The 26,209-nt window shown below is 48.8% G+C and overlaps 2 protein-coding genes across 2 annotated transcripts; both read right to left on the bottom strand.

Annotated features, from left to right (window-relative positions):
• Positions 1–1,793: 1,793 nt before the first annotated feature.
• LOC119431300 (uncharacterized) lies at positions 1,794–3,827 on the bottom strand. The gene has a single exon (XM_037698773.2). It carries the CDS (start codon positions 3,656–3,658, stop codon positions 1,805–1,807), a length of 1,854 nt encoding a protein of 617 aa, XP_037554701.2. The 5' UTR covers positions 3,659–3,827; the 3' UTR covers positions 1,794–1,804.
• A 9,541-nt stretch (positions 3,828–13,368) lies between these two features.
• LOC119431299 (dual specificity tyrosine-phosphorylation-regulated kinase 2) lies at positions 13,369–25,643 on the bottom strand. The gene has a single exon (XM_037698772.2). It carries the CDS (start codon positions 24,912–24,914, stop codon positions 23,289–23,291), a length of 1,626 nt encoding a protein of 541 aa, XP_037554700.1. The 5' UTR covers positions 24,915–25,643; the 3' UTR covers positions 13,369–23,288.
• Between the last annotated feature and the right edge of the window lie 566 nt (positions 25,644–26,209).

Here is a 26,209-nt window from a genome sequence, read left to right as displayed (position 1 = left end):
TGACGTCACGGCACACACGGAAAGGAAACCAGGAAATATGTTATTTCCGAGAAAGCTATTACAGTAAATTGTTGATGGAGCTCCGACGGCGTGGCATTACCTTTATGCGATTATGTGCTCAAATCTAATTTACCGTGTATTGTACTTTTTTTCTTTTTCATCTGGTTGTATATGCACTGTTAGGATCTTTTTCGCCCTAAAGTCCCTAAAAAAAGTTTTTTTAGGGACTTTATTTCGCCCTCCTTACACAATGCCCTGCGGGCCTGTAAGGTACTTCAAATAAATAAATAATGTTTCGAGGACCAGGGGCTTCACTTAACATAAATGGAAAGTCGAAATATCATGTCACTATATCGACAGGTGTACTCATTTATCCTTTTCTAGAGGACTGCATTTCACCCACCAACAACTTGGAAGTTATCGCTCAGCGCAGGACGCATCCGCATGATTGGAATTGACTGGAGTGTTATTGATGGTTCTATCCGTTGTCTGTTGTCACCGAAGCTTTTGTAATCTGAATGCGTGTGTGCGCGACGCGAATTGTATAGGACTTTCTGGAAGACACGCAGGCACCAGCGATTACTCTGGAACGTTCGATGACTCGCATAAAAGCCGACGCACTTGACTCGCTGGTCAGATTTCGGCGATCGTCGACTGTGTTCGCCGATATCATTGTGCTTTGAGTCTAACTTGCTTTGTGGACACAGGTTCGCCCAATTAAAAGTTATGTTGTTCACAATTTTGCTGCTGTGTTCTTTCCCGTAACTACTGCGTGACAATACGTTTAAGAGGAAGCCTTAGCTGGGGTCTCCTATCTAAATACACGTTAAAGGAGAATTCGTCTTTCTCGGCAACCACTGGCACCAAATTTGACGAGGTTTGTTGCATTCAAAAGAAAAACGTAAGATCTAGTGACTGTTGGTTTCGAGTTTTCGATTTAGGTCGTCAATTTATTGTAAAAAAAATGGCAATAATCGCAAATTTTCAGAAAACGATACTATTAAGCTTACAACTCTGTAACTAAGCAATGAAAAATCATATCACAATTCTGTGAGTTGCGTCTAATAGTACATTCAAAGCAGATAAAATTGATATGTTACACATGAATCTAAAAAAAAATTAATAATATGGAAATACAGCATTTTCAGAACCCTTGTACACAACGTAACGAATTCACTTAAGGGGAGATGCTCCTCAGAAACATTTCTTTTTAAGTAATGATGCTGGGCGAATGAAAATTATACCACTTATAGAGCTTGATCTCTTCATTCGAAATCTACTTTTAGTTTTAGGATATCTCGATGCTTTCATGTCCTAAGTGCCGTGCATATGTGAGAAGCAGTGCATGTTTGTGCAGCTGCTGGACTTAGCTGTTAGCATGATAGAGCAGTGCAAAATTAATTTTTCTTGTCCCTAACACTCCACTGAGTGCTAATAAGCAAGATAATATGATTCCCTTCACAGGCAACATTTTAAGAGAATTTCGTATCTGGTGCTTCATATTCGGTGGCTGGAGCCCGAGTACATCAAAAATTTTCATCCTTAAAAAATAAATTGATTGCATTAAACCCTAGATAAGTGCATTCTACATATCCTAAAAATTACGCCCATCAAATGTGGTCTTGATTGGACCAAAATAAGTACATAAAATATTGTGCACAAAAGCCTTGTTTGGCCCAAAATATGAAGTTGAGAAAAATGCGATTGAAAGTTATAAAAGTTGTTTACTTCTGTTGTAGAAGTGGTATCAAATATGAACATTGTACACAATGTAGGCCAGGGTATCGAGATTCAATCCAGAACATTAGAATTCACCCGCACCGTATGTTGTTCGCTCAGAGTCTTTGTGAGCAGCGTGCTCCAGACGAGCCTCCTTGGCTAGACGGCGACGGCGAAACCTTGCCTCTGCTGTCTGCTTCGTCGACATGTTCGAAATCCTTCTCTTGTCACAGTCTTTGCTCAGCGCAACGAGTTCCTTTGAGGGAAGCACTCCTAGTTCCTGCAGAACTTGTTCGTAGCATTTGTGACCTTGGTTAAACCACAGGACAGCGAGTGCTGTTGCCATCTCCACGACTGTGCGCGAGGCAAACCTCGTCTTGGGGCACAACAGCCAAATCTTACTGTTCAATGATTCGGCTCCATTTTGAGTTTTCCCCTTGGCGCAGCGAGTGAGTAGCTGTTTCTCCGTCAGCCTTTTGTATGTGGGCAGCATTGTCTTGGCCTGGCTGCTTGTGAGAATAGGGGTGTGTGCTGGGGCTGCCTGACCCAACGCTTCTGCCCGCTTGAACTTGCACCAGGAGTCCTTTCCATCCGGACAAAACTTATGGTTCTGGGCTGTATCTGTTGAGCATGAATGGAAAAATGATGCCCAGATTGCACAACACATTCCATGTACACTTCCTCTGTTGGCAGTGATGGCTACTTGAAAGTAGCTCCGCAGCTTCAAAATTACTGCATCTGTAAGCTTCTCCCCTCGCGGCATTTTGAGTTTCCGCAGGGCAGTCCCAAGCCGCTTGGCTACGTGGTTGGTGCAGTCTTCTTTTGTGATGGGCACACTTCCATACACGTTTGCCGCAGACACAGCTGTATAAGCCTTGCTGTCGCCATCGCTGAGAAAGGTTGTAAACCTCAGCGGAGTACTGTAGGACTCGGTCCTCTTCCATATTCTCTCAGCAGCATTAGTCTCCATGGCGTGTGCTGAGCAATCTACATTTTTTTCGCACACTGGCATATGAAAAGCTTGCCATATTTCTTCCTCCTCTTCGCTTTCAAATGGCTTGCGTGTACTGCAACTCTGGCAGTAGTTAGACAAAACTTCAAAGTCTAGGCAAAGCCCCGTTTCCACAGAAATGGCTGTGCCTATGCCATTATGGCTCTTGTGGCCTCGTTTCTGCCAAGTGCCATCAAACATAACAGCTACATTGGCAGATCCCGCTTCCTGTGCTGTTACTTTCCGAGCCAACTTCAGGTTTTCAGCCACTGCTTTCGTAGCAGCGAGGTGTACTTTTTTTGTTATGGCGGTGAACGACTTATGGTGCATCGGTTTTGGCAAACCAAGAACGGCACAAAATCTGACAAGTTGATTGTGTCCAGCTCCGATTGCACGCGCCGAAACCACTGCCTTGATGTTCACGGCAAAACTCTCTCTTGGCCTGACTGAAGGGTGCGCTCCGCCGTTAGCGTCGTCTGCCGGAGCTGCACGTCGCGACGAATACGTCGACGAGACAATGGGCGTGAAACACGCAGCATTGTTGCAACGCAACTCCAAACAAGACGCGAGTCCTTTCCGCTTTTCGGGTAACTCGCGGATGGAGAGTTCGCACCGTCCGCATGCCGGACATGCCGCGGCACTCACCAGTAAGTTGACGATGCCGATCTCGCAGATAAAGGTGCTCGCCATCTCCTCGCCGCTCCTATCTTCATTCTCGAAGATCTTTAGCTTTTTCTCCGATGTGCTGACGAATTCGTCTACGCTATCGATGAATCTTGATCGCCGGGCCGGCTCCGAACCGTCGAAAGCGTCGTCGTCACCGAGGTTAGGCTTCGCTACCGCGGACGTATCCGTTGCAAGCCGCTTGACCTTGCGGCGGGTTCCTTTGAATTTGTGCTTTGTCCGATACTTTCGAGATCGAAAATCGCGTTTCTTCTCAGCATCCATCAAAATGAGGAGCAGAAAAATGCGTGAAAGCCTGGGAACACGTTGAGACAGCTGTACGTCGGAAGAAGAGCAGACGAGTTGCAGACGACCTGTAGTCGTGTTGCGCACTGGCAGCCAATGGCGTGGCCGGAATCGCACCACGTGATTTAAAGATTCACTGAAAGCACTTGGATATTTCATTTCATTGGCGGAGAAATTGTGTTTTTGAATTATTATTATTACTTCCCGGGGACATTGTCATGCGGCAAAGCTAACCTTGGAGAGAAAAGGCTTAGGCCTACCACCTTGCACGAGCCCAATGGCGTGCGACACCGCGGTTTGACGCATCGCGCGCTTGAAAATGCGTCATATCTGTGCCTTTTCTTGCCACCTCGAGTGCTTTAACCGAGTTTATTATACTTTTCCCGATCATTTCTGGCTCTGATATCTTCATGTGTGAAAGAGGAGGGATCAATGTTGCTGAAACAACTAAAAACACAAAATCTATTTCTTTAATGAAAATCGCCGTTTTTTTTACCCGCCTCTCCCCTTAAGGTATAAATTGACATATCGAATTTGTCCACTTTGAAGGATCTAACGGATGCCGTTTACAGAACCGCGATATCTGTTCTTTATGCAGAGCTATTAACTTGTAAACTTCGTGCTTCTATATTTCTTGAACTTCGGAATTTATTAATTTCTTTTTTTTATTCAGGCCGTAAAAAAAAATTCCGCTTCCAACAGTCACTAGAATTTAACTTTCTCTCTCAAATGCGACAAATTTCATGAAAATCGGTCCAGGGGTTATCTCAGAAAAGCTTTTCTGCGTTTTACGTGTATTTGTGTAGGCCGCGTCAGAGTTGTGCCCGAGCTAAAGCTTCCTCTTAAGAGCGTTCACTAGCCTTTTTTCCTTCTATCTCGCATGACGTGCCCGCAATCGCGTGGTCGGGTTTCAGCTACGAACTCGACGCGGGACCTTACCGGTGTAGCGGAACGCGCAGAAATCAATGCTCGTCGAATTATCCCGGCCCACAAATGAGTACCGCCCGCTCCAATGCAGTCGCGCCTTGACGTCAGAAGGTTCGATTTTTTTCCCTGCCGATATCGGTTAAGCCTCGCGTAGCAGCGCTACGAATTTCCCCCATACTTCCCCGACCAACGAAGCATGCTATGACGCAGACGAATATTATACGATCTTGCCGAGCAGTTTCGAGATTGACGGTGTCCATTACCTGCAGCGGAGTACAGTCGCAGACGACGAACGGTCATGGTGTAAGTTTATTTTTAACGTATGACGAGCAAGAGGAGTTATATTCCGAGCAGACGTACGCGATCACTTCTGGCTCTCACCGACATACCACTGTATAACCGCACAATAATGAATTGAAACGTTAAGTGGGCAGATTAAGGGGGTATTTCTAAGCTTCGCTATGGTAGACGTAGGGTTGTTTGGTCAATTAATTAGATGCAAGAGCTTACGTTTTTCTAAAAAAAAAAAAAAACTTTGAACTGCGTCTGAATAGCTGCACTTTTGGCTGCGAGGGACGCCGCGTTGTTAAATCGCTCCGAATGAAATTCACCGTTCGCGGTCTCGTCATTACAGCTCCGTAAGTGCCTGCGTCACACCGTGATCATCATCCCATCGGCATCATCATATAGCGTCCGCACACGTTGTCTTCATTTCGATGCCGTCACTTCCGGGTCGGCCTGCCATGATTGTCTTACTATCATTGTCACATCGTCGACGTCATTTCATCATCATCATCATTGAATCGTCATCCTACCGTCATCTTTAAGCCGTCGCGGTCGTTCCATCGCTGTCATTCCTTTGTCGTCATGCGTGTCCTACAGGGTAGAATAATTTACACCCTTTAAATGTGAATAACGGTGTAAAAGTGTTGGTAACTGCCACCCTTCTACCCCTGTTGGGCGTAAATGTGTGAGTTATAGACACATTTACACCCTTATTCCCTTTTTAAGTCTGAATGAATGAATGAACCTTTATTTGAAATGGTGACTTGTCACTCGAGGTGGGAGGGTCCCTTATTCCAGGAACCCCCTGGCCTGAACCGCCCGCCGGGTCCGGGCGACGAGTTCGCGCTGATCGACCAGGTCCGGCTTGGAGATCGCAGCGTCCCACGTTTCAGTGAGGAGGTTTGGGTCTGCGTCTGCTGCTGGTTGTGTCGCTGTGATGTTTCCTCGGGTGTTCTTGCATTCCAGTAGAAGGTGTGCCAGGGTGTCAGGCACGTTGCAATGTGTACATGTGTAGTGTGTAAGTTATTTTACGGAGTGTCCACGACCGAGCGCGACCTCGTTCTCAGCAGTAGAAGGCCGTGATCAGTTCGATACGAGACCCGGCGTTTTACTGGCACATTAATAATACACCTATTGCAATATACATATAAGCGCGATCTTGCGCCAAATCAACCAAATTAAAATACATTTGGGCATTGAAGAGAAAAACTTTTGCTCCAAGTGAACTCGCGGAACTCGTCGCAAGAAAACAAGAGCAAGAATTTTATTTAGTTTTGAAGATTTCCTAACGTTTACACTTCTCGCTTTTTATCAGTATTCTCTCACAACTGAAGAAAGCACAACAGCAAGTTCGGCAACAAGTGGTTGGCTCAAAAGGGAACTCAGTTCACTGTGAATCAGAAGGTTAAAAGGAAGCGCAGCCAAAACCTTCTCCGTATAATGTACTACCGGTGTTTTTGATTATGAAAGAAATAAAACAACTCTTGACGGAAAAAAGAGAGCCAGAAAACAGAATTTGCCTCCGACGACATGAGTACCTTCAACTCAGAATGTTTAGAATGTATGTTTGTGGTAATGTTTGAATATTCTGTATAATTTCGCATATTTTGCGTATCTTTGATCTTTTTGTATTATGCATCTCGTAGAACAATCTATTGCTATTTGTGTTATGTCGCGATCCATGTCCACCCTACGCAATGCCTCGTGGCGACGTAGGTAAAGTGTAAGTAAATAAAAAGAAAAACTCATTTCGATTCTCTTACCTGCACGTGGCGACCCAGGGTAAGAGGGAGAACGCGTGGAAGGTCGATCCTTGCACCAGCTTGCACTGGCTCTCCCACTCGTCCTCATCTCTTTCACTCTTACCTCAAGAAGCTGCATTCAACTCGGGAAACAGCTCGCTGCTCCAGAAGACGGCGAACGAAAATACAGAAGCATGCATATCCAACGCAATGTTGAAATCTGAAATGACGCGAAGCTTGTTTTGAGTTAGCGGTGGTATATAGACGAGCACAGGCCCTGTCGCATGTATGTACCTGTTGCCTGCGTCACAAGGGCAAAGACGATGCTTGTCGAGGGAGGAATGTTGATAAGAGCTGTGTATAGCACGGAGAAATACAAAACGTATATAAATGTATTTAAAGGTTCGCGCCCCTTATGTAACATCCATTCTGGAGGATTGGCTTGAATGGGCACGTCGTACCCAGTGGGCTAAGTTGTCTACTCGGCAAGACAGCATAGCTGGATGGATAGATACCATACGAGCGTCCCCTTTGTAACGGTATGGCGGGTTGCGCCACCAAGCTCTTGTTCTTATTTTGCCTAATGTCCTACGTTTCTTTTTGAGAGAAAAAAAAACGAAAACACAAAGAATTCTCAGCATCAAACTTTCTGAACCATTACTGGGAACTTTGCCTTTGTACGCCTCCGTTGTTTGTGGTCTCCCCTTCTTTTCTGCCACCAAACTCTCAATCGCCTCTTACCAATCCCCAATGCGGACATGTTTACTTTCCCCCTGCTATCCCTGGACCCGAGGGCCTCAAGGAGGCCCGAGGAGCAGCCAGAACATATCCAGTTCCCCCAAGTTGTCAATGTATGTCCACAACTACATATACACTGTAAAATAATTTACACCCTGAAAAGCAAATAAGGGTGTAAATTAGATTGCAGCGTAAGGCGAAGAAACGACGTCGAAAGACAAACCGCGAGGAAAAGGAAAAGACAAGCTTCGCTTTATAACAAAAACCTGCCTGTCTTTCCGCGTCCGTTTTACAGCAAAGCTTTCTCGGCGAATTCTCCCGAACTAAATCTAAAGCGGACGAAATTGATGTATTATGCACCGCTCTGTTGTATACCACTCATTCGTGGGCAAGACTTTTGTGAACAGATGCAGTTTACAGAACTGCGACACCTATAGTATTGGTGCATACCGAGTTAAGGATTTTAAACCTCGTGCTTTATTGTTATATTTTAACTGGCAAGTTTCGGGAACTCTTTTTTTTTTATTTCAGCATTAAATCAAAATTCGGCTCCTACAGTCAGTAGACCTTATCTCTCTCCCAAAGCGACAAATTTCATTCAGAGTCGGTTCACCCGTAGTCACATAAAGCAATTTCTGCGTTTTACGTGTATCCGAACAGGGAAATGGGAATCGACCCAAAGCGAATTAAGGCTTCCTCTTAGACGAGCACAAGGAAAAGGACATACATCGCGATGTATGTGTGTGTATTTTCTTTCTCTTGTATTTCGCTCTTGAAGCGCTAGTCTTGCAAACTCTCGGCTCCCTGAACTATATACACCACTAGACAGGTTTGCACTTTTGGGGGCTCACCCTGTCCTCCAAACAATAATTGTCGTCTCTCTTGTGTACATTTCCTGTTTGGGGACAAGATAAGCTCCGAAAGAACGTAACGTGTTTTATAATTATGTATATTTTATAGAGTGTTACCTTCATATATTCTCGCCTAAGGACCAACTGCAACGAAATATAGGGCCGCGTAGACCGTGAAAACGACACAACTTCAAAGATGTGCTGCAAACAAGGTGGCGCTGCAGCACCTGTCCTGCACCATTAAAACGAATCCCCACACAGGACCCTGCGGAGGTAACAGCGTAATTCGCTAATTAAACACCATCGCAAACAGGTCACCTAACGTGACCAATGCTTCGAGAGGCCTATCAAGAGCACGTTGTAGGAAGGCCTATTAAAGTGTCTGTTGGTCTTCAGCATCCAGTCTTTCTTTTTTTTTTTTTATGACGTCATAAAATGTCTTCTTCCGTTACGAGCAGACGCCAACTGTACTTCATTAATTGCGCGGTTGAAATTGGGCTGTGAAATCGAATTCTGTGGGTTAACGTCTTAGCAACGCACGAGCTACAGACAACGTAGCGGGGTGGGAGCTACGGATTAAATTCGACTACCTGGGATTCATTATGGTGAATCTCTAAATCTGAGTACAGGAGAATTTTTTTTTTTACATTCCATCGCAAAGGTTGGGAATCGAACAGGTGACCTGCTGTTTAGCAGCAGAACACCATAGCCCCTAAGTAACCGCGACAGCCGAAAATCCGTCTATTTACCATGACCAACCCAATGAAAGAGAGAAATCTTAGGATGTGGTGCTGCTTATGGTTCTCTCGTACGCGTCTAGAGGGCGCCACAGTTTGTTAATTTCAGAATTTTTGCTCAGTCAGGCAATGAAAGTTGTTTCTTTAAAGCATCGGGTAGAAAGGGTGGTAGAGGTGGGGGGGGCGATTTCGCAACTGGTACAAGGAAAGGGCTACGCGGGCCGCATAACCCGCATTTTCTTTCCTTTTTACGCGCCAGCGTCGAAACGTGCAGTTACCGGCGACGGGATCCCGGGCCGGGCTGGCCGGCGCGACCCCGGTCGGCGTTTTATCGATCGGCGGTGGCGGCGGCGGCCAGCCTCCTCCCACACGAACTGGGTCATGCTGCGGAACAACCCGGCGCAGCGGCGCGGGGTGCTTCGCCGTTCTCTCAATTTCGTGCAGGGCGGTGGAAAACGGCCTCGCGTTGCAGCAGCGACCGGTCCTACAAGAGAGAAGGGAGAGTGCGCGAGAGGACGCCAGGGCGGGCGGGCGATGGTTTCGAACACGTCTCGTATCCGTCCGCGGTCAGCTGATGCTGCCTCGCCCGTGAATCCCCCCCTCACTTCTTCTGCCTGCGTCGTTTATTAAAAACAGGTTCGGAACGGGTGCCCAAACTGAGCACGGCTGTCGTCGGTCCTCGATCGTTCGGGACGCGACTTCGAAAGAAAGAACAACGCGCAGGCCGAATTCGGGACTAGTTTCTGAAGCGTAGGTGTAGCAGGCGAGCGCGCGGCGCGCTGCCGTAGCTGCTGTCATTTCGGCTGGTGCTGCATGCGACTGCGAGGTGGGCGCGCTTTCGCGAGAAACGGCAGAATAGAGCCGTGTACACGCGCTACTCGTACTGAAAAAGAGAAAATGAATAGAAATAAAGCAGAAGCGGCAGTCAGACAGGCGGGAACCGCGACGAAGTTCTTTTTTTCACGATTCCGGGCACACGCCCGGATCGCGTCGTCGCCTCCTCCGTTGCCTGTCGTCTGCTACGGAGAGCCCGACGGCCGCCATTGGACTTGGCAGGGCTCACGTCAGCGCGTAGCCACATTCGGTGTCACCGCCGCGGAATACGAAGCGACCGTGAGCAGCGCGAGCGCGTTTCCGAAACCTGCCAAGCGGACTGGCACGGCCGGTTTTGCATACTATCTCGCACGCCGTGCCTGCCCCCGTATCGGCACAGGTGGCGAACGCTCCTCTTCTTTTTCGTTGCTCGTTTCCTCGCGCGGCCGACCGTCGTCGAGTACAGCAACGGCGGGCCGCCTGTGCAACGGAGCGCGTAGCGATCACGTCGGAAAATGGCGACGCGTGGACGCCCGGTGTGTGTGTGTGCGAGCAGGCGATCACTCGCCACCCCCACACGCACAGACGTTGTCGAAGGACGCATGTTGTAAATGGCCTCACGTTTGCAGCTACAGCCGGGAGAAGAAGTGGTGGTGTGGCGTCATTGACCCAGGGGCTTGCTCCGGCGCGCGCGGTAACACTCCAGTTACGCTGGCCTGCGGTCACAGTTGTGCCCTCGTCAGCTGGCCGGATGGCCACAGCGGGACGGCAGCCGGCTTTCCATTTTTGCTTCCGTCGCGCTGTGAATCCGGGACGTTCGGGAAATGGAGCGGTGACACGGACGCGACGGCGGGTGATTTTTTTTTTTTTTTTTTTTTTTTTTTCGGGCGTCTCTAGCAAAGACCTACATACAGTGGCTTCTTAGGAGGCGCGCTCGAAACTTACGGCTCGCGTTGCGATCCAAAAAACCGGTAGCAGTAAGCTACAGCCGCTAATAAACCAGAGCACCGGTTAGTGCCACCTCCTGCGCCGTGTTGGATGTCAACTTGTAAGGAACAAATCTGGCAGCCTGGCGTAACTGCGTCCGCTAGGCTCCGTGTAACCCGTTTGCGGACGCGAATAATGAGCTCAGATGCCCTTCGGTTCCCCAGGGCTACAGCAGACAGTCTTGTTACGTGCAGAACACGGAGGGCGAGTCACCTCTATACGATGCTCGCATTACACCAAGATACGTCATCGTCATGAAGAACTCACATTGAAAACATTTGTGTTTTCATAATTGGCCGCTGCACCATCTTGAAGCCCCTGTGCAAATATTGCACAACACACAGTACAGCACAAACACGCAGGCTTACTAAAGCATGCCGCCGTTTCGCTGACGCAAAGCCTGGATCAACAGCCTTTCACGCACTGGCGTTGGAGGGGATGTTGCGTTATGCTTCGTTTGCACACGTCTACGGTGTTCTTTTCTTTACCTACCCAAAGTCAAACTTCACTGTCCTCGCGCTTTCAGCATGCGCGTTCTTTTCAACCTTGGGAGCGTTTGGAGGGTTGATGTGGCCAGCGTCTTGTTTACACTCATTAAAAATAGAAGGGAGCTAGAGGCGTAAAAAACAGGCGGGTGAATGCTTGCAAGGGCTTGTGTGCAGGATTCTTTGTGCTCCTTCCGGAGGCTGTTGATACACTAACCTGACTTAAGTATAAGAAATAGCCTATAGAATTCGTTAATCATGTAAAGATGTCAAGGGTGGGCTGACGTCACGAACAAGTGGCGCCACTATCGTCGGTATGTTGGTGCTCCTTTGTACTGTGGGTCGGAACACCCACTTTGCTTACAAACAGTCTGTATGCTGATTCTGGATGTTTAATGACAGGCGAATGTTTTTCATGTTCGCCCCAGGGGGCGAAAGCGAGCACACAAGTTTTCCTTAGGGCCAATCAAAGGAAGCAGCATGGCAAAATTAGGTGGCCAGCATAAGTCATCTTTTGGGAACAAGTAGATGAATGCGGACGTATTTGGATATCGACTTCCAGGGTCAATCACTTCATCTGGCCACCGCAAATGATGCCACAATTAGTAAATGTGCAAATTTACTTCCAATAGACGCGGCAAAATTTGAATCATGGGGAGATGCTAATGAAAAGGCTGTACCCTAACTTGTCCTTGCATCTCACATTACGAGGCAAAATCGTATAGATTGGAGGGTCAGTGATAGGTCACAAGTTACTGGACATTAGTATACACTACATTTGGCGGTAGACCACGGTAGTTTCAGTTTATGTATTCTGCCATTCTGGAAATAAGCAGCTGCTAATACAAACTTTCTTTGTTGCTTCACATCACTGTTCTTAGTGAACACAGTGTTGCAAAGCCAAAATCAGCCAGCATGGCTATTTTTACGATTCACATGTTGACCACAGCTACATGTTAGACGATATGGTAAGAAGCCGCACACATTAACATCCATTATGAGAAAACCCAAGAGCTCTAAATATGCTTACAAGTGTAAAGTACCATTATTGCAGCACATCAACTGGAATTCACTTCTTGGCACAATGTTCAATGGTGATGATGCCATCACACATATATCTGGGCACCGGTGACTGCACAGCAGATCAAGGTTATCTTACACTGTGCAGCAGATGCATTGAATGCCCTCACATAGGGTAAGGCAACCATAGTAAGCAATTGCTGATCCATACCTAATAAAATAAACCATTCCTTCCACTTTAGCCTTTAATGCTGCAAATGATGGACGAGACGCACTTGTTCCATTAAAACCTGTTAGTTATAGCTCACTTGACCATTAAACCTCAGTGATCCAGCAATGCATACATTCTTGGCATCCCAACTTAAATGGGAAAAGGAATCACTCAGTTGTTATAGCAAAAGGTGTATTATAGAAACTGAACTAAGGGAACCTGATGCATTAATGCACCATAGTTTCCATGCCCAACACTATCTGCCATAACGCAGCTCAATACAATGCTCACTTAATTAGCACCTCATTTTTTGTCATCTGTACAACACTGTAGACTCTGGTACACTGGTTGCACTCAATAAAAGGTCAAATGTAGAACACCCAAGTTCTGGCCATCCATAGATGAAAACAATGTCGTCGAAATTCGTAAGTTTTTCTTGAAAACAAAGTCCTCCATGGCACAAAATTTGCCTGGAGGAAACTTTAGCTTTCACTCTGTCAGAACTGGCATGTGTGTGGCCACGCTACACAAAATGTCCTTCACAAGTTACTGGAATGAGAGCCTGATAAGTAATCTACATGCTGGCAACTTGCCTTATCACGAAGCTGCGCTTGGTTTAGGTAAGCACAGATGATATGCCGAGATACGGGTGTAACTCCCAATAAATGACCCCATGTCATTGATGATTAGGCTCCTTCAGCACTGGAGCTCTTGTTTTCAATCGCAAAGGAGCTCTAGCTTGGGCAAGGCAATCAGCTGCCTCCATCACCAAGTTCTAGCGAGACGTGAACAATCAACCGGCAGGTGTAACACAGATGACTGCCTCCAAGCTGCAAAGTCATCTGTACCACCGTAACACAGCCAAATAAAGACTAGAAGAAAGCCTAAGTGTATAAAAGTTCATCACACATTGTTTAATTCCAGTCCACATATGTACAATGCTGGAAGTTCACATAGCAACCGCGCACACACTAAAATGCACACCACTCACTTACATGCACACAAGCTATTTCCACTGCCACTAGGTCGCAAAAAAAAAAAAAAAAAGAGTAAGAGACGGTCCACCACGCCGCAACATTCCACAATTCACTAAGCACTCACAGAAGCGTCCTCTGTACAGGGTTCGGCAGACAACATTGACGCCACCAATGGCTGAAGGTGCACGAATCCACGTGACACCTGCACTTGACTAAAAGAGCATCGTCGTCTCCTCTCCTCCCAAGCCCCAAACATGAGATAGACAAAAAAAAAAAGAACAATACACCCGAGGTGAAAAGCCACAGTGCAATGGCTTCAGTCTAAGACACAAGATAGGGGGAGAGCACCAGCACACAATTACTGTGTGGTGTCTTCCTCCCGTACACTGACATACACAAGATCTATAGACTTGAACACAGCAATTAGAGGAACAGAAAGTCAACAATGCCAGACACCCAGAGAGCATGGAACTCGGAGGGCGCGGCAGCTCAACACGAGACCATACAGCCGTGTGGCGTGTTGCAGAAAGGTCCACGCACCAACTTATGGGTCCCTAACAAGTGTCAGGTCGTCACAAATGATGCAATCGTGTGGGTGAGGTCGGCAGTAGGCACAATCGCAGCATTCTAGGTTAACTCGATCTTGCAAGCTACACTTTAAACCATGCTGCAAGAAAAATTTTCAACATTAAAGGTCAATCGTGAGCAGCGAGACACAAACCAGGCAATGCCATTAACTTTTCTTGACGAAGCAACCAAATTAACAGTTAACTAGCATGCATGCATTTGCATTGTTGCATTCTTGCTCTCAAAATGTCTGTCACAACAATTGTGCATAAACCAGTCCATCAGCGATTTTCACTTGAGTAAAATTTGTGGCCGCGAAGGGCTGCTAGCCTGGCCTGAGTCAAACATCAGTGTCTGCACAAGTAAATTTTACACAAGACATTCCATCACAAATCTTGGGCCTGCAAATCACAAGAGAAGCCGACCAACAAACGTTAGCATGTAGCAGCAATTGCCATTCTAAGTCCAACAGTAAGACTGCGACGCAATGCGAAGATGAATTCTCGGCTGTGCTGTAATGGTCATTGCCCACACCATCTGCATCATCTGCGGCGACCTTCATTTCATGATACTACGACAGCTCACAAATGCACACAAGTGACGAGCAAAAGCGTGTCCGTAAACAAACACCCACAAGATGCGTGTATGTTGACCAAAACTGCACAGGATGCAAGAGTTGACCTTGCATTACGCGCAACACATGTCACGGAGAGAGAAAACCAAAAAAGAAAGTTTTCAGACAAGACACTAATCCCAAGGTCTCCATGGGGACCAAGTACCCAATGCGGCAGGGATGGTGAAAAGAGCCTTCCAGTCTAGTTCAGCTACTGCAATCTCGTCTGCAGCAACGACTTCAGCCGTGCCAGAGATATAAGAACAAAGGAAGTGCCCGACCACACCCTGTCACGCCCTCTTGGCAAGACCACCAAGAGTGAAGTGCTTTGTCAAAAAAAAAAGAGGGAAGTAGCTCACAGCACAACACTGAGTGTTAGCAGGTGCAAGACACTAACCGGTTGCTCCGCTTCCCAGTTCTGAATGCGGCGGCCCAGCTGCTGAGCCAGCCGCGTCGACAAGCGCCCTTGCTCAATCTTTCAACACAGCTCTCAGGAGACAGAAGTGCTGAGCAAGTCCGCGGCCAACAAAAACACTGCGACCTTCTGGAGACAAAGGATGCACCTCAGAGCAGCAAACAGACGGGGGCACCACAGGACAGGCGACTCAAGTCTCTCTGTAGCTCTTCTCAAGGTGGAAGGACAAAACGGAACAGCTGCCAATAAAACCGAAGTGGATCTTCGGAAAGGCAATGCGGAATTTACAAAAAGAAAACACTAAGAAACAAACAAACACGGTGTCGTCGATTACACCAGAGCAGGGGCAAAGAGCGGAACCATCCTCCGGCGACCCGAGCTGCCACAGAGTCGCACAGCACGGTGCGACCCTTTCCTAAATAGAACCAACCCCTGGAAGACGGCAGCCCCGGAGAGATCGGTGCGTGCTGGCGGCACGACAACTTATACAACACTAAGCTGCTGCCCGGGGTGCCACACATTGACACCCCCCCCCTCGGCAGAACGAGAGCTATTTAAATGCTGCCCCACCGTGCGCTGCAGAGATGGGGTTTTGAGCAAGCCAAACAAGGGTCCCTCAAGTCTGGCAAGGACCACCTAAGCTGCACCAAGTTTAATACCACTGGTTTCTTGGCAAATGTGGTGTGACGGCACATCTGCAGCCATGCAGAGAAAGAGGGAAAGGAAACGCAATGAGGCGCATCAGAAGCGCGATGACAAAATGTGCAATGCTGCTATCTTATCTCTGCTCAAGGAACACACGTGACAAGACCCTCTTTGAAAATTGCTAGAATTGAAGACTGCACGTATCTCGTGGCGTGAGGGCTGGTGACTACGGAAGAGTTCGAAAAGTATGTTGGCATGTGTGCTTGCCTAAGTGACATTTCATCTAACTAGCCTGCTTAGCTTACACCGTGCTAACGGAATCCTACAAAGCTCCTGAATTTGCGCCACTACAACCGTCTGTGTGCTTGGAAAGGAGGCCTCATGATCGAAGTTCTTTAATCACATTAGGCAGCAGTTGAAGTGCCACTAGATGCTGCGTGCCCTTTTTGACCTTGACCAGACATTCTCAAGCAAGCTTCAGAGTGGCCACACAGTCTGCTATAGCTCTCGGGTATAGCACGACCCGACGTTAATGTTGCACAAAGCAGTGGTTACTTATGTAATGCAACTGATAATTAAACGAAGACATATTTGCCTAACGGATAATTGAACCCCTTCCTCCCCTTTGCTATTACGTAAAACCAAAATTCTACCTCACAAGCAATGTCCCACATCAAAAGTGATGAAACTAAGCCTTACAAAGATTAAGTGGCATTACAGGAAAGCACAGAGTCAAGCTGAATTCATTAAATTTCAGAAATAGCAAATATGTCACCTTTATCAAGAATAGGTGCTTCAACAACAGAAAACAGAGCAATTAAAAATCTAGCTGGCAATGCCACCAGCAAATCTTAAAGATACCTTCCGTGATGTCATAATGACAGCCAGTTAATTGCACATTACTGAAAAAAAAAGAAAAACTAAGGAATTACCGTGCCATTCGAGCGTTTCAAAAAAGCTAACATGCGGGCATCTGCAGATCCATCGAGCATAAACAAGCAGCTCCAGCAACCATAAAACACGTAACATCACACCAACGATAGTGTTAGTACCAAGATATGATAACAGAGAAAATTACAGACGTAAGTTCAGCGATCCTGTACAATCTTGTCCACTAATAAGCTGTCTTAGCCTGCCATCCAGATCCCGAGTTCACTCTGGCTAAATTGGTTACAAACAAGTAGTATGTACCGTTGAGCTTATCTTGTCAAATCTGCAGGGTTGCTAATTGTCTAATTTTCTTATTAATAGCCTTTAAATAGCACTTAAGCATACGACACGTGCACCTGGTGGTTATCGGATATGACGCAAGTCCCAGCACACCGCCTTCGAGACTTTAAGCGCTCCACAGGCAACCAGCTGCAGGCACCGGTTAATCTCTGAGGTCTTGTTGAGGAGCTAATGGTTCCGAGTCATGCATCACTTGCGACAAACTATAGTGGCAACAATCTTTTTTTTTTCTTCTTCTTCTTTAGTTTTGTTATTAGAAGCATCTAATTTTGCTAGCTTCTTATGATGCATCCACTTGCATTTCAAACACGATATTTCGCACCGAGGCTCCACTATGCTCTCTTAAACTAGGTACTTTACATGGTCAAGAATTTTGTTGCAGTTGGGCTTTTAATGCTGGGAACAGCTGCATTCACTTTGCGATAGTAGAGGGATCATCCTGACAGCCCATATGCTGTCGGCATATATGTATGTATATGACAGCCCATATGTAGTTGCCTTAGTGCGCTTCACAACCATATGCCCCGGCTGCATGTTGTTACTAAGCAAATCTGTGTTTCCAGAGTTGCCGACAATAAAGTGATTGTAAACAGCCGTCTGCTTCTAGCCCCTACCACAACACAAAGCGCAAGTGCGTTCAGGTCATGCACACTTTCAAGAGCTCACGCGAGATTCATTTCGCGTTTTTATGTTCTAAAGCTCAATCTCCCATCGTTAGCCCCATAAACCAACATTGAATCGTTCGCAAGTAGTATTGCCTGCCCCTAGCACTCACTACAACACAATGCACAATTGTTTGCACCACATATGATTTGAAAGATAAGTTGGCCATTCTAACACAAAAAGTGCGTGTATCAACCCTTCACTCATTCATAAGCTGATGGAAACAATTGCTTTCTCTTCAAAGATGGGAAGGTGGATTATAAAAGCTGTTGATGAGAGACGTGGCTACATAATTCATTCATGCAGTACAAAGGCCCACGCACATTCAAGGCTATGTGTCTGCTACGTGTAGGCTGTAGAAATTGCTACAAATTAGCCTACATTCACTGAGAGAAACCAGATTAACAATGTCTGTTATTGAGGGCTACCAGAGAAGTACTTAACATGCACAACGTGGGAAAAAAATACCCGTGAAGAGACCTATCAAGCAACTAGACTTAAGAGACACGAAGAAACGGTAGGCTTGGAAAGGAAAAGTTGCAGAATGATGTGGTATTGAAAGAGGGCTCGTTTCAAAAGCATTGCTTAAAGGTGCGACACAATCTTTCACTGTTTGTCGACTGGCTATTTTCACAGAGGGTTCATAACACTTGTCCACAGAACGCTACCACGCTAACCAAAACTAGTTTCTTCCAGTGCTCACCAGAGCATGCAAGCTTGAGGAGACAGCACAGCGCAACAAAGCCTCGCAAAGTAGAACCATTCCACACAGCCACAAAGTATACTTAGCTCACGAGAAAGAGAGTACAACGCCAGTACAAAATGCGCGTAACGCTGGCATGTCACAACATACAACAAGCATGTGTTGTTCGCGAGTAATGCGGCACCCTGCTCAACAGCGTTGAACCTGCAAAAGCACTTGAGCAGGTCACGCACAGATCTCAAAGAAAAGACGTGGTCCCAGCGCAAGCGAAAACTGGCTTCAATTAAAAACAAAAGCTGCGCGCAGCTATAAAAAGGAACGCCCCCCTCCCTCATCCCCAGGACCCGAACGTCCCCCCACAACCAACACCAAAAGGCAAAACACCGCGGAAGGGTAAGGGGAGACTGTTGCCAGCATTTCCGGACAGCGAAGCAATATGGGACAGTGGGGCAGCATAGGTGGCTTCCGCACAGAGGAAGGAAGAGTGCGCACGCCCGAAAGAGACCGCGGTTCGGCCAACACCGCTTTGCCATCCAAATTAAACTTCGAGCGGCGGCACGTCTGATGTGGCGGGAAGCAGCAAGGGACCACGCGAATGGGCATGGATCCAATGCCAGAGAGACGACGGAGAAAAGGGACGGGGAGTTGTTCCTGAAAGAGCTACAGCTGACTAATGAAAAACAGACCGGAGGTCTTCAACCTCGTGCCCGAGCTAAGGGGGGCGCGCATCGTCTGTCGTACGGTCTCGCACACGCAAGCCGTTTCAGAGCTGCCAGGAGGCCTGCCAACAGTCAATCGGTCACCGACCGCTTCCTGCACCCACACACCTGCATCGCAGAATGCACATTCAGGAACGGTCTTCACTCGAGCGGCACTGAAAGGAACCGACCCGGTAGCTTGCACATAAATGAGATTCATGCCACAGCACCGCATTTTACCCTTACAACCAGGAAGTAACGTCAATGAAATGAAGTGTGTGCAAGGCAATGTAAACTAGAACATGTTTTTGCCTTACTACGTTCAGCAATGTGAGCTACGTTGGCCAAATTCAGGCTCAATCATCGACTTTGGGGGCTGCAGGATGTTTTTGTAACTGAAAGGCCAGATTCCACAATCAGGTGAAACCACACATAGGGGATATTCTTTTGTTGATACCTGCCAACCTTGAAGATAAGCTCTGTCAATTCAAATTCTCTTTTAAGTTGAACAGTCCTTGTTTACTTTCGTGTAGATTCAGTGAACCTCCAATGACACGAACAGACAACTAAGGGCAATTCACATATTTGCATTTAAATTTATACTAGAAAACATCACCTTCACACAACTTGACACAATTTAAACATGAAACACTGCTAACTTTCTTTTCATCTCCCACTCCATTACAAAATGTCCCCCGAAAGTGTGATGCTGAAAATAAAAATGCAAAGAATAGTGGGCACACAAGACAGTAAAGAGAGTGACATACCTTCCTCTCACAGAGAGAGGAAACAAAACATGAATTGCAGCATCCGACTTTCCAGGGAACAACACAAAGTACCACATTGAAATTATTTTGAAGAAAAAAGAAAAAAAAGTTTCACACTGCAATCTCTTCTAATGCTTGGCATGAACACCACCTGGGAAAAAGCATCCGCGATACTAAATAATCAGCAGTCACTGTGCAAAAAACAAAGCGCAGCTTGCAGCGCTTCAAGCATACAATGACCTACAACTAACTATCAGAACATGGAACAGCCACCTAAGTCAGATCTACCAAGAAGAGTATCTACCAAGAGTATCTACACAAAATGTTGAAGTAAAATAAAAAAGAAAAGACTTGAAGAGCACCACTATCTCACAACCACAGTTATCATTTCATCTAGTTCGATTTGACTAATCGCAATTGTTTGGGGCACAAAAGGGGAACCCGACATCAGTTCAGACTGACTTGTCAACTATTCGTTGGGCCAAAAAAAAGGAAACCCAGTGTTAAAGATCAGTGTTTCGTGTACTTCAATTTCACCACTCACGACTGCATAAGACATGACAAAACCCCGCTCTCAGCTACCTGCACCAGCAGTCGAAATCTACTTCGAATAGACCTGCGCCAAGTATCTGCACAGGCAGCTACAACCTATTTAAACTTGAATCCTCAAAATCAGCTAGGGGTGAAGAGATGGACCAAATGCCAACCACCACGTTTATGCTGACACACATGCTCTTTGTTCAAGCTCACACAATCGCTAAAAAGACTTGTGGTAGGCGAGGTCGTTTTGTCGAAGACAAAAAGAAAAAAAAAGCAAGAAGCTTTGCTAAGCCAGAGGTGGCGTCGCTAAGGCCGGAGAGGTCACGAACACCCAGTACCCCTACTGGCACATTGAAGAGCCGGGGCTATCGTCAGCCTCTGTGACGTCGACCCGAAGCCACTGCCCAATCAACACCCTCTCGTTCATTCAGTTCAACCATTGGAACGTTGTTGTACTTCGAAAAAAAAAAAAATGACAGAATCGCGCGGTCAGAGCGACAGCCACCAAGGCGCGTAAATGTTAAAGAGGGGATTGCGCACTGCGCTGAGAAATATAGTCTGCAGTTTATCACAGGACATTGGCAGTAGTTCCTTCGTTTCGCCGCCTCGAGGAAACGACGCGTTCGCTAACGTTCGCGGGAACGGAATTCAAAAAAAGAAAAAAGAAAAGAGGGCAAAGAAGTTTGCAATCGATGCGATGCGCCCGCTCTTTCGTCGGTATACTTTCTTGTCCAGTTTTGAGCATTTGTTGCTGCTGCTACTATTTCTCTGATAACACCATTCTTTGGTTTTCGCTGGAGAGCCGCCGCGCCGTCGCTACAATTACGAGAAACAAAGTAAAGAAGAAAACTGAGTATTCTCATTTACAGAGTTTGGGCTGACAACGCACACGAAAGTGAGGAGGGAACGAGAAAAAAAAAAAAGATGAAAGAAAACCACAAAATGGCGCTTAAATAAGAAGCTGATCGGACAACGGCACTCGTGATTCTCATCACACAACAGGTCGTCGTTGGGCGGAGGGGGGGTTGGAAGAATATAGACCGGCGCCCGAGAAAACGCGACGGGAGAAACAGAAAATCGCACCGCTGATCCGACAAGGCGCATCGGCCCAGCGTTGTCCTACTAGGGATGCCAGCAGCATGAATCCAACATGGCGGCGGATGCGTTCACCGTGAACGAGAAGCCAGCTCCTCTGGTGATTCACATTTTTTTTTTTTTTTTCTTTTTTCCCCCCACTGCCCCGAGCAATAAAGAAAGGACAGCAGCTGCTCAGCGACCGAGAGAAAGAATCATCGACAGAGCAAACCGCGCTAAGGCGAGGCGACAATGCGCCCTTTAGGTTTTCAAGCACAGCCGATACAGCGACAAAGACGCGAGGTCTTTTTCTTCTTTCTACCTTCCTTTTGCAAAGCGGCAACGGAGTAGCGCCCCGCATAGGGAAGGGAAAAGATGAATAAATGAACAAAAGTAGCCAAGCGCCTCCTCGCTCGCTCTCCAACCCAAATATAACCGGAAAGAGGGGTTCGCGGCGCGACCAACGAAAAAAAAAAGTGGAAAAGTGCCCGCACAACCGACGCGGCCAACCAACCCGAGATGGGGAGGTGTACGACGGACGAAACGAACGTACTGTACATTAGGATGAGAACAAAGACGCGCCGAGCGAAATAAAAATGTGGGGCTTTTTCGCAAGTAGGGCTAGCACGTTAGCGCCATCCGTACACAAAATATCACAGATCTGCGGACTCGATTTAGCTTTTTTTTTCTTCTTTTTCTGCGGCAATCGCGTTTTTTCTTTTTTAGAAGTCTTTCGCTTCTCGGTTTTTTTCCCCCCTGGCGCTTGCTACCATCAGGACATAACCAACCACGCCTTAATTGTGCCGCATCTGCAGACCTTCTTTGTTTTTCAAACCCCCTAGGAAATTTCGTGCGAGTGAGGACAAAGAAAAAAAAAAACACATGCTAAAAAAAGGATTTAAATAAAACGGCAGTGAGCCACACAGAGGTCAAATGAGGTCAAAACGCAGGCGAGGTCGACACATATATATATCGACGGGGAACTCCTAAAAAATGCGTTCATCCCCGACTCAATCCCGAAAAATTTTTGTACAGACAAACAGGACTTCAGCGCACTCCGCGATAAGAGCCGACGCACAACCACGTGTTTTGCAAGGCAGGCAAAACGTGTAAAAAAAAAAGAGAGATAAACTCCGCCACAATGAGATAGGAAAAGATTTTGGTATAGGCATGCGTTAATAATTTATGCGCCTGTTCGGAGCCGGCTTTAACGGTCAACAACAGGGGAAACAAGACAAAAAAAAAGTTGTTCCCACACAACGAGCGGGCCTCGACGGGCGAATTAAATCGTGCATCAAATAAATTCATTCGATCTCAGAAGAGGAGAGAAAAAGAGGTATAGCACTGCTGGTGGCGGAGTGTTAAGGATATTAGGATGGATGTTGCTTCAACTTGCCGATTTACACACGATGTACGCCGCTGTCTCGTCCGCGCGCTGTTTTTTTTTTTACGCCACACGTAGAATAGTGTATAATCCGATGCAGGGTGGGAAAGGTCGCCTCGGTGACTGCTTGTCGTCATAGAACCAGGACGAGGGAAGGTGACGTACAACTACTTAACGCCGCTTCGTCTGCGGGCATTATCACCAACCGCCGCGGGTGTGAGTCACTAGACGACACCAAACGAAACAGCCACAACCGATGGGCTCCCGCCGGACAAAAAAAAAAAAAAAAAAAGAAAGAAAGAAAACCCCACAGCTCAGCACACTAGTTCTTCGAAGCGCACGGGGGCCCATTGGAGCCGAGCTCTCCCACGGGAGATCCAACACTGCACTGGTGTCTCGCGTCGGGCCTTTTTCCTTTTTTGACACACAATGGTGGAGCCATGGGTCTCTCAATTTGACGTAACACGATGGAGGGGTCGGGTTCGTAGCCGGAGGGAGGGGAGAGAAAAAAAAAAAATTCCGCGCACGGGATCACCATCACGACACGGGATTGCCAATCTGCGGCAGTTTGAGCGTACTCGCGAGCTCGTCTCCCAGTCGGGTCGCCTTCGACGCGATCACCGACCTCGACGAGGAAACCGAGGAGCGCTGGGTCGTCGAGTCCGACGCCGTGGTCTGCGGCGTCCGCGGTAGCCGCCGGCGTAGCCAGGCGTGCCGCAGTGCAGCCGCGGGCGTCATGCGAGTCGCGGGGTCCCACTCGAGGCACCGCTTCAGGAAGTCCACGAACAAAGGATCGTCGCAACCTTTCAGAGCGGTCGACCAGTCCTTGGAACCCGGCGGTCCGCGCAGCTTTCCGCGCCGCGACCGGCCAGCGCCTAGCACGACGGCGCCGTCCGGTAGCGTGGTGACGGTGCAGTAGCGCGGGTAGCCCTTGGAGCTGATGAAGTTCTTGGCCCGCTTGGCCTGGTCCAGCAGCTTCTGAGGCGGCGGGCCGAGCAGCTCCATGATGCAGGCCAACTGATCGGCCTCGTCCTCGCCCGGCAAGAGCGGGTATCCCGTCAGTAGCTCGGCTAGGATGCAACCTAGGCTCCACATGTCGATGGGCATGCCGTACTTGGCGCCGAGGATAACCTCGGGCGCCCGGTAGAAGCGCGACTGGATGTAGGTGTACACGCGCTGGTGCTCGAAGCACGAGGAGCCGAAGTCGATGACCTTGATGCCCGAGCGGCCCTGCTGTTTGAGCAGCACGTTCTCGGGCTTCAGGTCGCAGTGGATAATGTGGCTCCTGTGCAGCGCGTCCAGGCACTGCAGCAGCGAGTGGGCGAACTTGCGCACCAGCTGCAGGGAGAAGCCCTGGAACTTGTTCTTCTTGATCAGCTCGTACAGGTTGATGGAGAGCAGCTCGAAGGTGATGCACGTGTGGTTGCGGAAGGTGAAGTGCTCCAGCATGTGGATCAGGTTGAACGTGTTGTCGCGGTCCTGGCGGCGCAAGAAGTCCAGGATGCGGATCTCCTCCTGCGCCTGCCGGTGGAACCGCTTCTCGTTGCGGACCATCTTGAGCGCGACGTGCTGGTGCTGCTTGTGGTCGTACGCCTTGATCACTTGGCCGAAGGAGCCCTTGCCGATCACCTTGAGCATCTCGAAGCGGTACGCGATGTGGTCGTGCGGCACGTGAAGGTACGAACCCTGGTCGTCGTCGTAGCCGCAGTTGTTCGGCGTGCCCGGCGTACCCTGGCGCTTCTTGGCGTTGGCGCCGATGAAGTAGATCTGCGGGTAGTTGAAGATCTCGTGGTGCTCGTACGGGCTCAGCTTGTGCATGTACATCTTCATCACCTGCTCCGGCGTGGCCACCAGTGTTTTGCCCGCGCCGCCGCCGCCTCCGACACCCGCCTTGTTGTCGGGCGAGTCGCCGTTCTGGTCCACGTCGAAGAGCTTGTGCACGCTCGACTGGAACTTGAAGCCCGCGATGGTCTGGCTCTTGATGGGCGGCAGCAGCAGGCTGGACCCGTTGCCGCCGCCGCCGAGCGCCGACGAGTTGTTGTTGTTGTTGGCGGCGTTTTTCTCGATGTAGCCGGCCTCCGACGAGGGCGCCGAGCCGTTCATGTTGGCGATCAGGGACCGCGTCCGCGACAGGGGCATCGCGGGGCACTCCCGGGAACTCATAACCGCCGCTCGACGTCGCGGCCGCCAGCCGACGCCGCCGCCGCCCGCTCCACCACCGCCGCGCCGCCGAACAAGAGACCCAGGCCTAGCGCGGACATGGACGATCGGCCACTTCGGCTGCGCTGCACTGGGCCACCATTATCCCCGGCTGCCGCTGTGGCTGGCCCCTGTTGCTAGGGGGGCCACGTCACTAGCGCCCCCTGCCAACGCCCAATGGCGCGCGCGCTCTCCCGTCACGTGGTGCGGCTTCGGCCAACCGCCGTGCGCGCTGAGCCCCACCGCCCAATCAGCTGGTCACCGGGAGAATGGCCTCCCCCCCAGGAGTAACGCACTCGGAGAGAGAGGGTCGACGACGCCGTCCGCTTCGATCGCGTCCTGTCAGGCGGCGCCACTTGCCGGGCTAACTGGTCGGCTGCTGTTGGCTGCTTGCCCGGCTTTGCTGGGCCTGCTTTGCAGCTTCTGCCGCTGCTGGCCGTCTTGCTTGCGGAGAGGCTCGGGCAGGTTTGGCCAGGTGATCGCCGGCGACTGCTCGCTTATCCTGCTTCGCCGCGGCGCTGTCTTACTTCCAGGAACCACGCGAAGCCGCGCACAGCGAGCGAGGAGGGAGTGGATGAGGTGATGTAAACAAGCAGGGACGTTTCACCGATGCAGCGTGTGACTCAGAAGAGCGAGCATCACTCCTATACATCGCCCCAGGCACGCGGACACAGACACAGCTGTTGTGGCTGCCTAGCTGAGGTCCTTTGTTTAACTCGTTCCGCTCCGGGGAAGCCCCCCTCCCTCCTTCTCCTCCCCCTTCTTTCCCTCCCCACATGCACGCGGCTTCGCTCGCCGAGTTCATTGTTCGGGGCAGGGCGAGCGGCCCACGCCAGAAATGAGTGGAGCGCGCGAGCATTCACTTTTTCTTTTGCCCGGCCAACACACTTCTTGCAAGTCTCGGCGGGCACGTTTTCGCATGTTTCGGCGGCAAGCACCACGACACGCGACCGCCCCGTCCCCGACAGAGCGGCGGCGCTGGCCCTTTCGCTGAAAAAAAAAAAAAAAAAGCGTGGCGATGACCGCCCGCGACGGTTTTCAGCTGAACTGCCGCGCCTATTCCTTGATCGCGCACCGGCATTCTGTTTGGACGACGAACGAACTTCTTTCCAGATATTTGTACGTTTCATTTGTGCTCGCTAACCCAAAGTCATCGCCCCAAGATTCGTTTCCCGGTTGGTCACAAGCGACCTGGCGCGGGGAAACACGGAACTTGCTTAAGCGGAATCAGACTTGTGTGAGTCAGGTCGGCGTGGGAT

This window comes from Dermacentor silvarum, chromosome 10 (genome assembly GCF_013339745.2).
Source record: "Dermacentor silvarum isolate Dsil-2018 chromosome 10, BIME_Dsil_1.4, whole genome shotgun sequence".
NCBI classification, from domain to species: Eukaryota; Metazoa; Arthropoda; class Arachnida; order Ixodida; family Ixodidae; genus Dermacentor; species Dermacentor silvarum.
Note: the sequence above shows the minus strand (reverse complement) of the source record. Positions and strands in the feature narration are given on the sequence as shown.

Bases quoted from the DNA above. Each gene is read 5' to 3' on its own strand.
- LOC119431299 (XM_037698772.2), bottom strand. From the start codon at position 24,914: ATGAGTTCCCGGGAGTGCCCCGCGATGCCCCTGTCGCGGACGCGGTCC.
- LOC119431300 (XM_037698773.2), bottom strand. From the start codon at position 3,658: ATGGATGCTGAGAAGAAACGCGATTTTCGATCTCGAAAGTATCGGACA.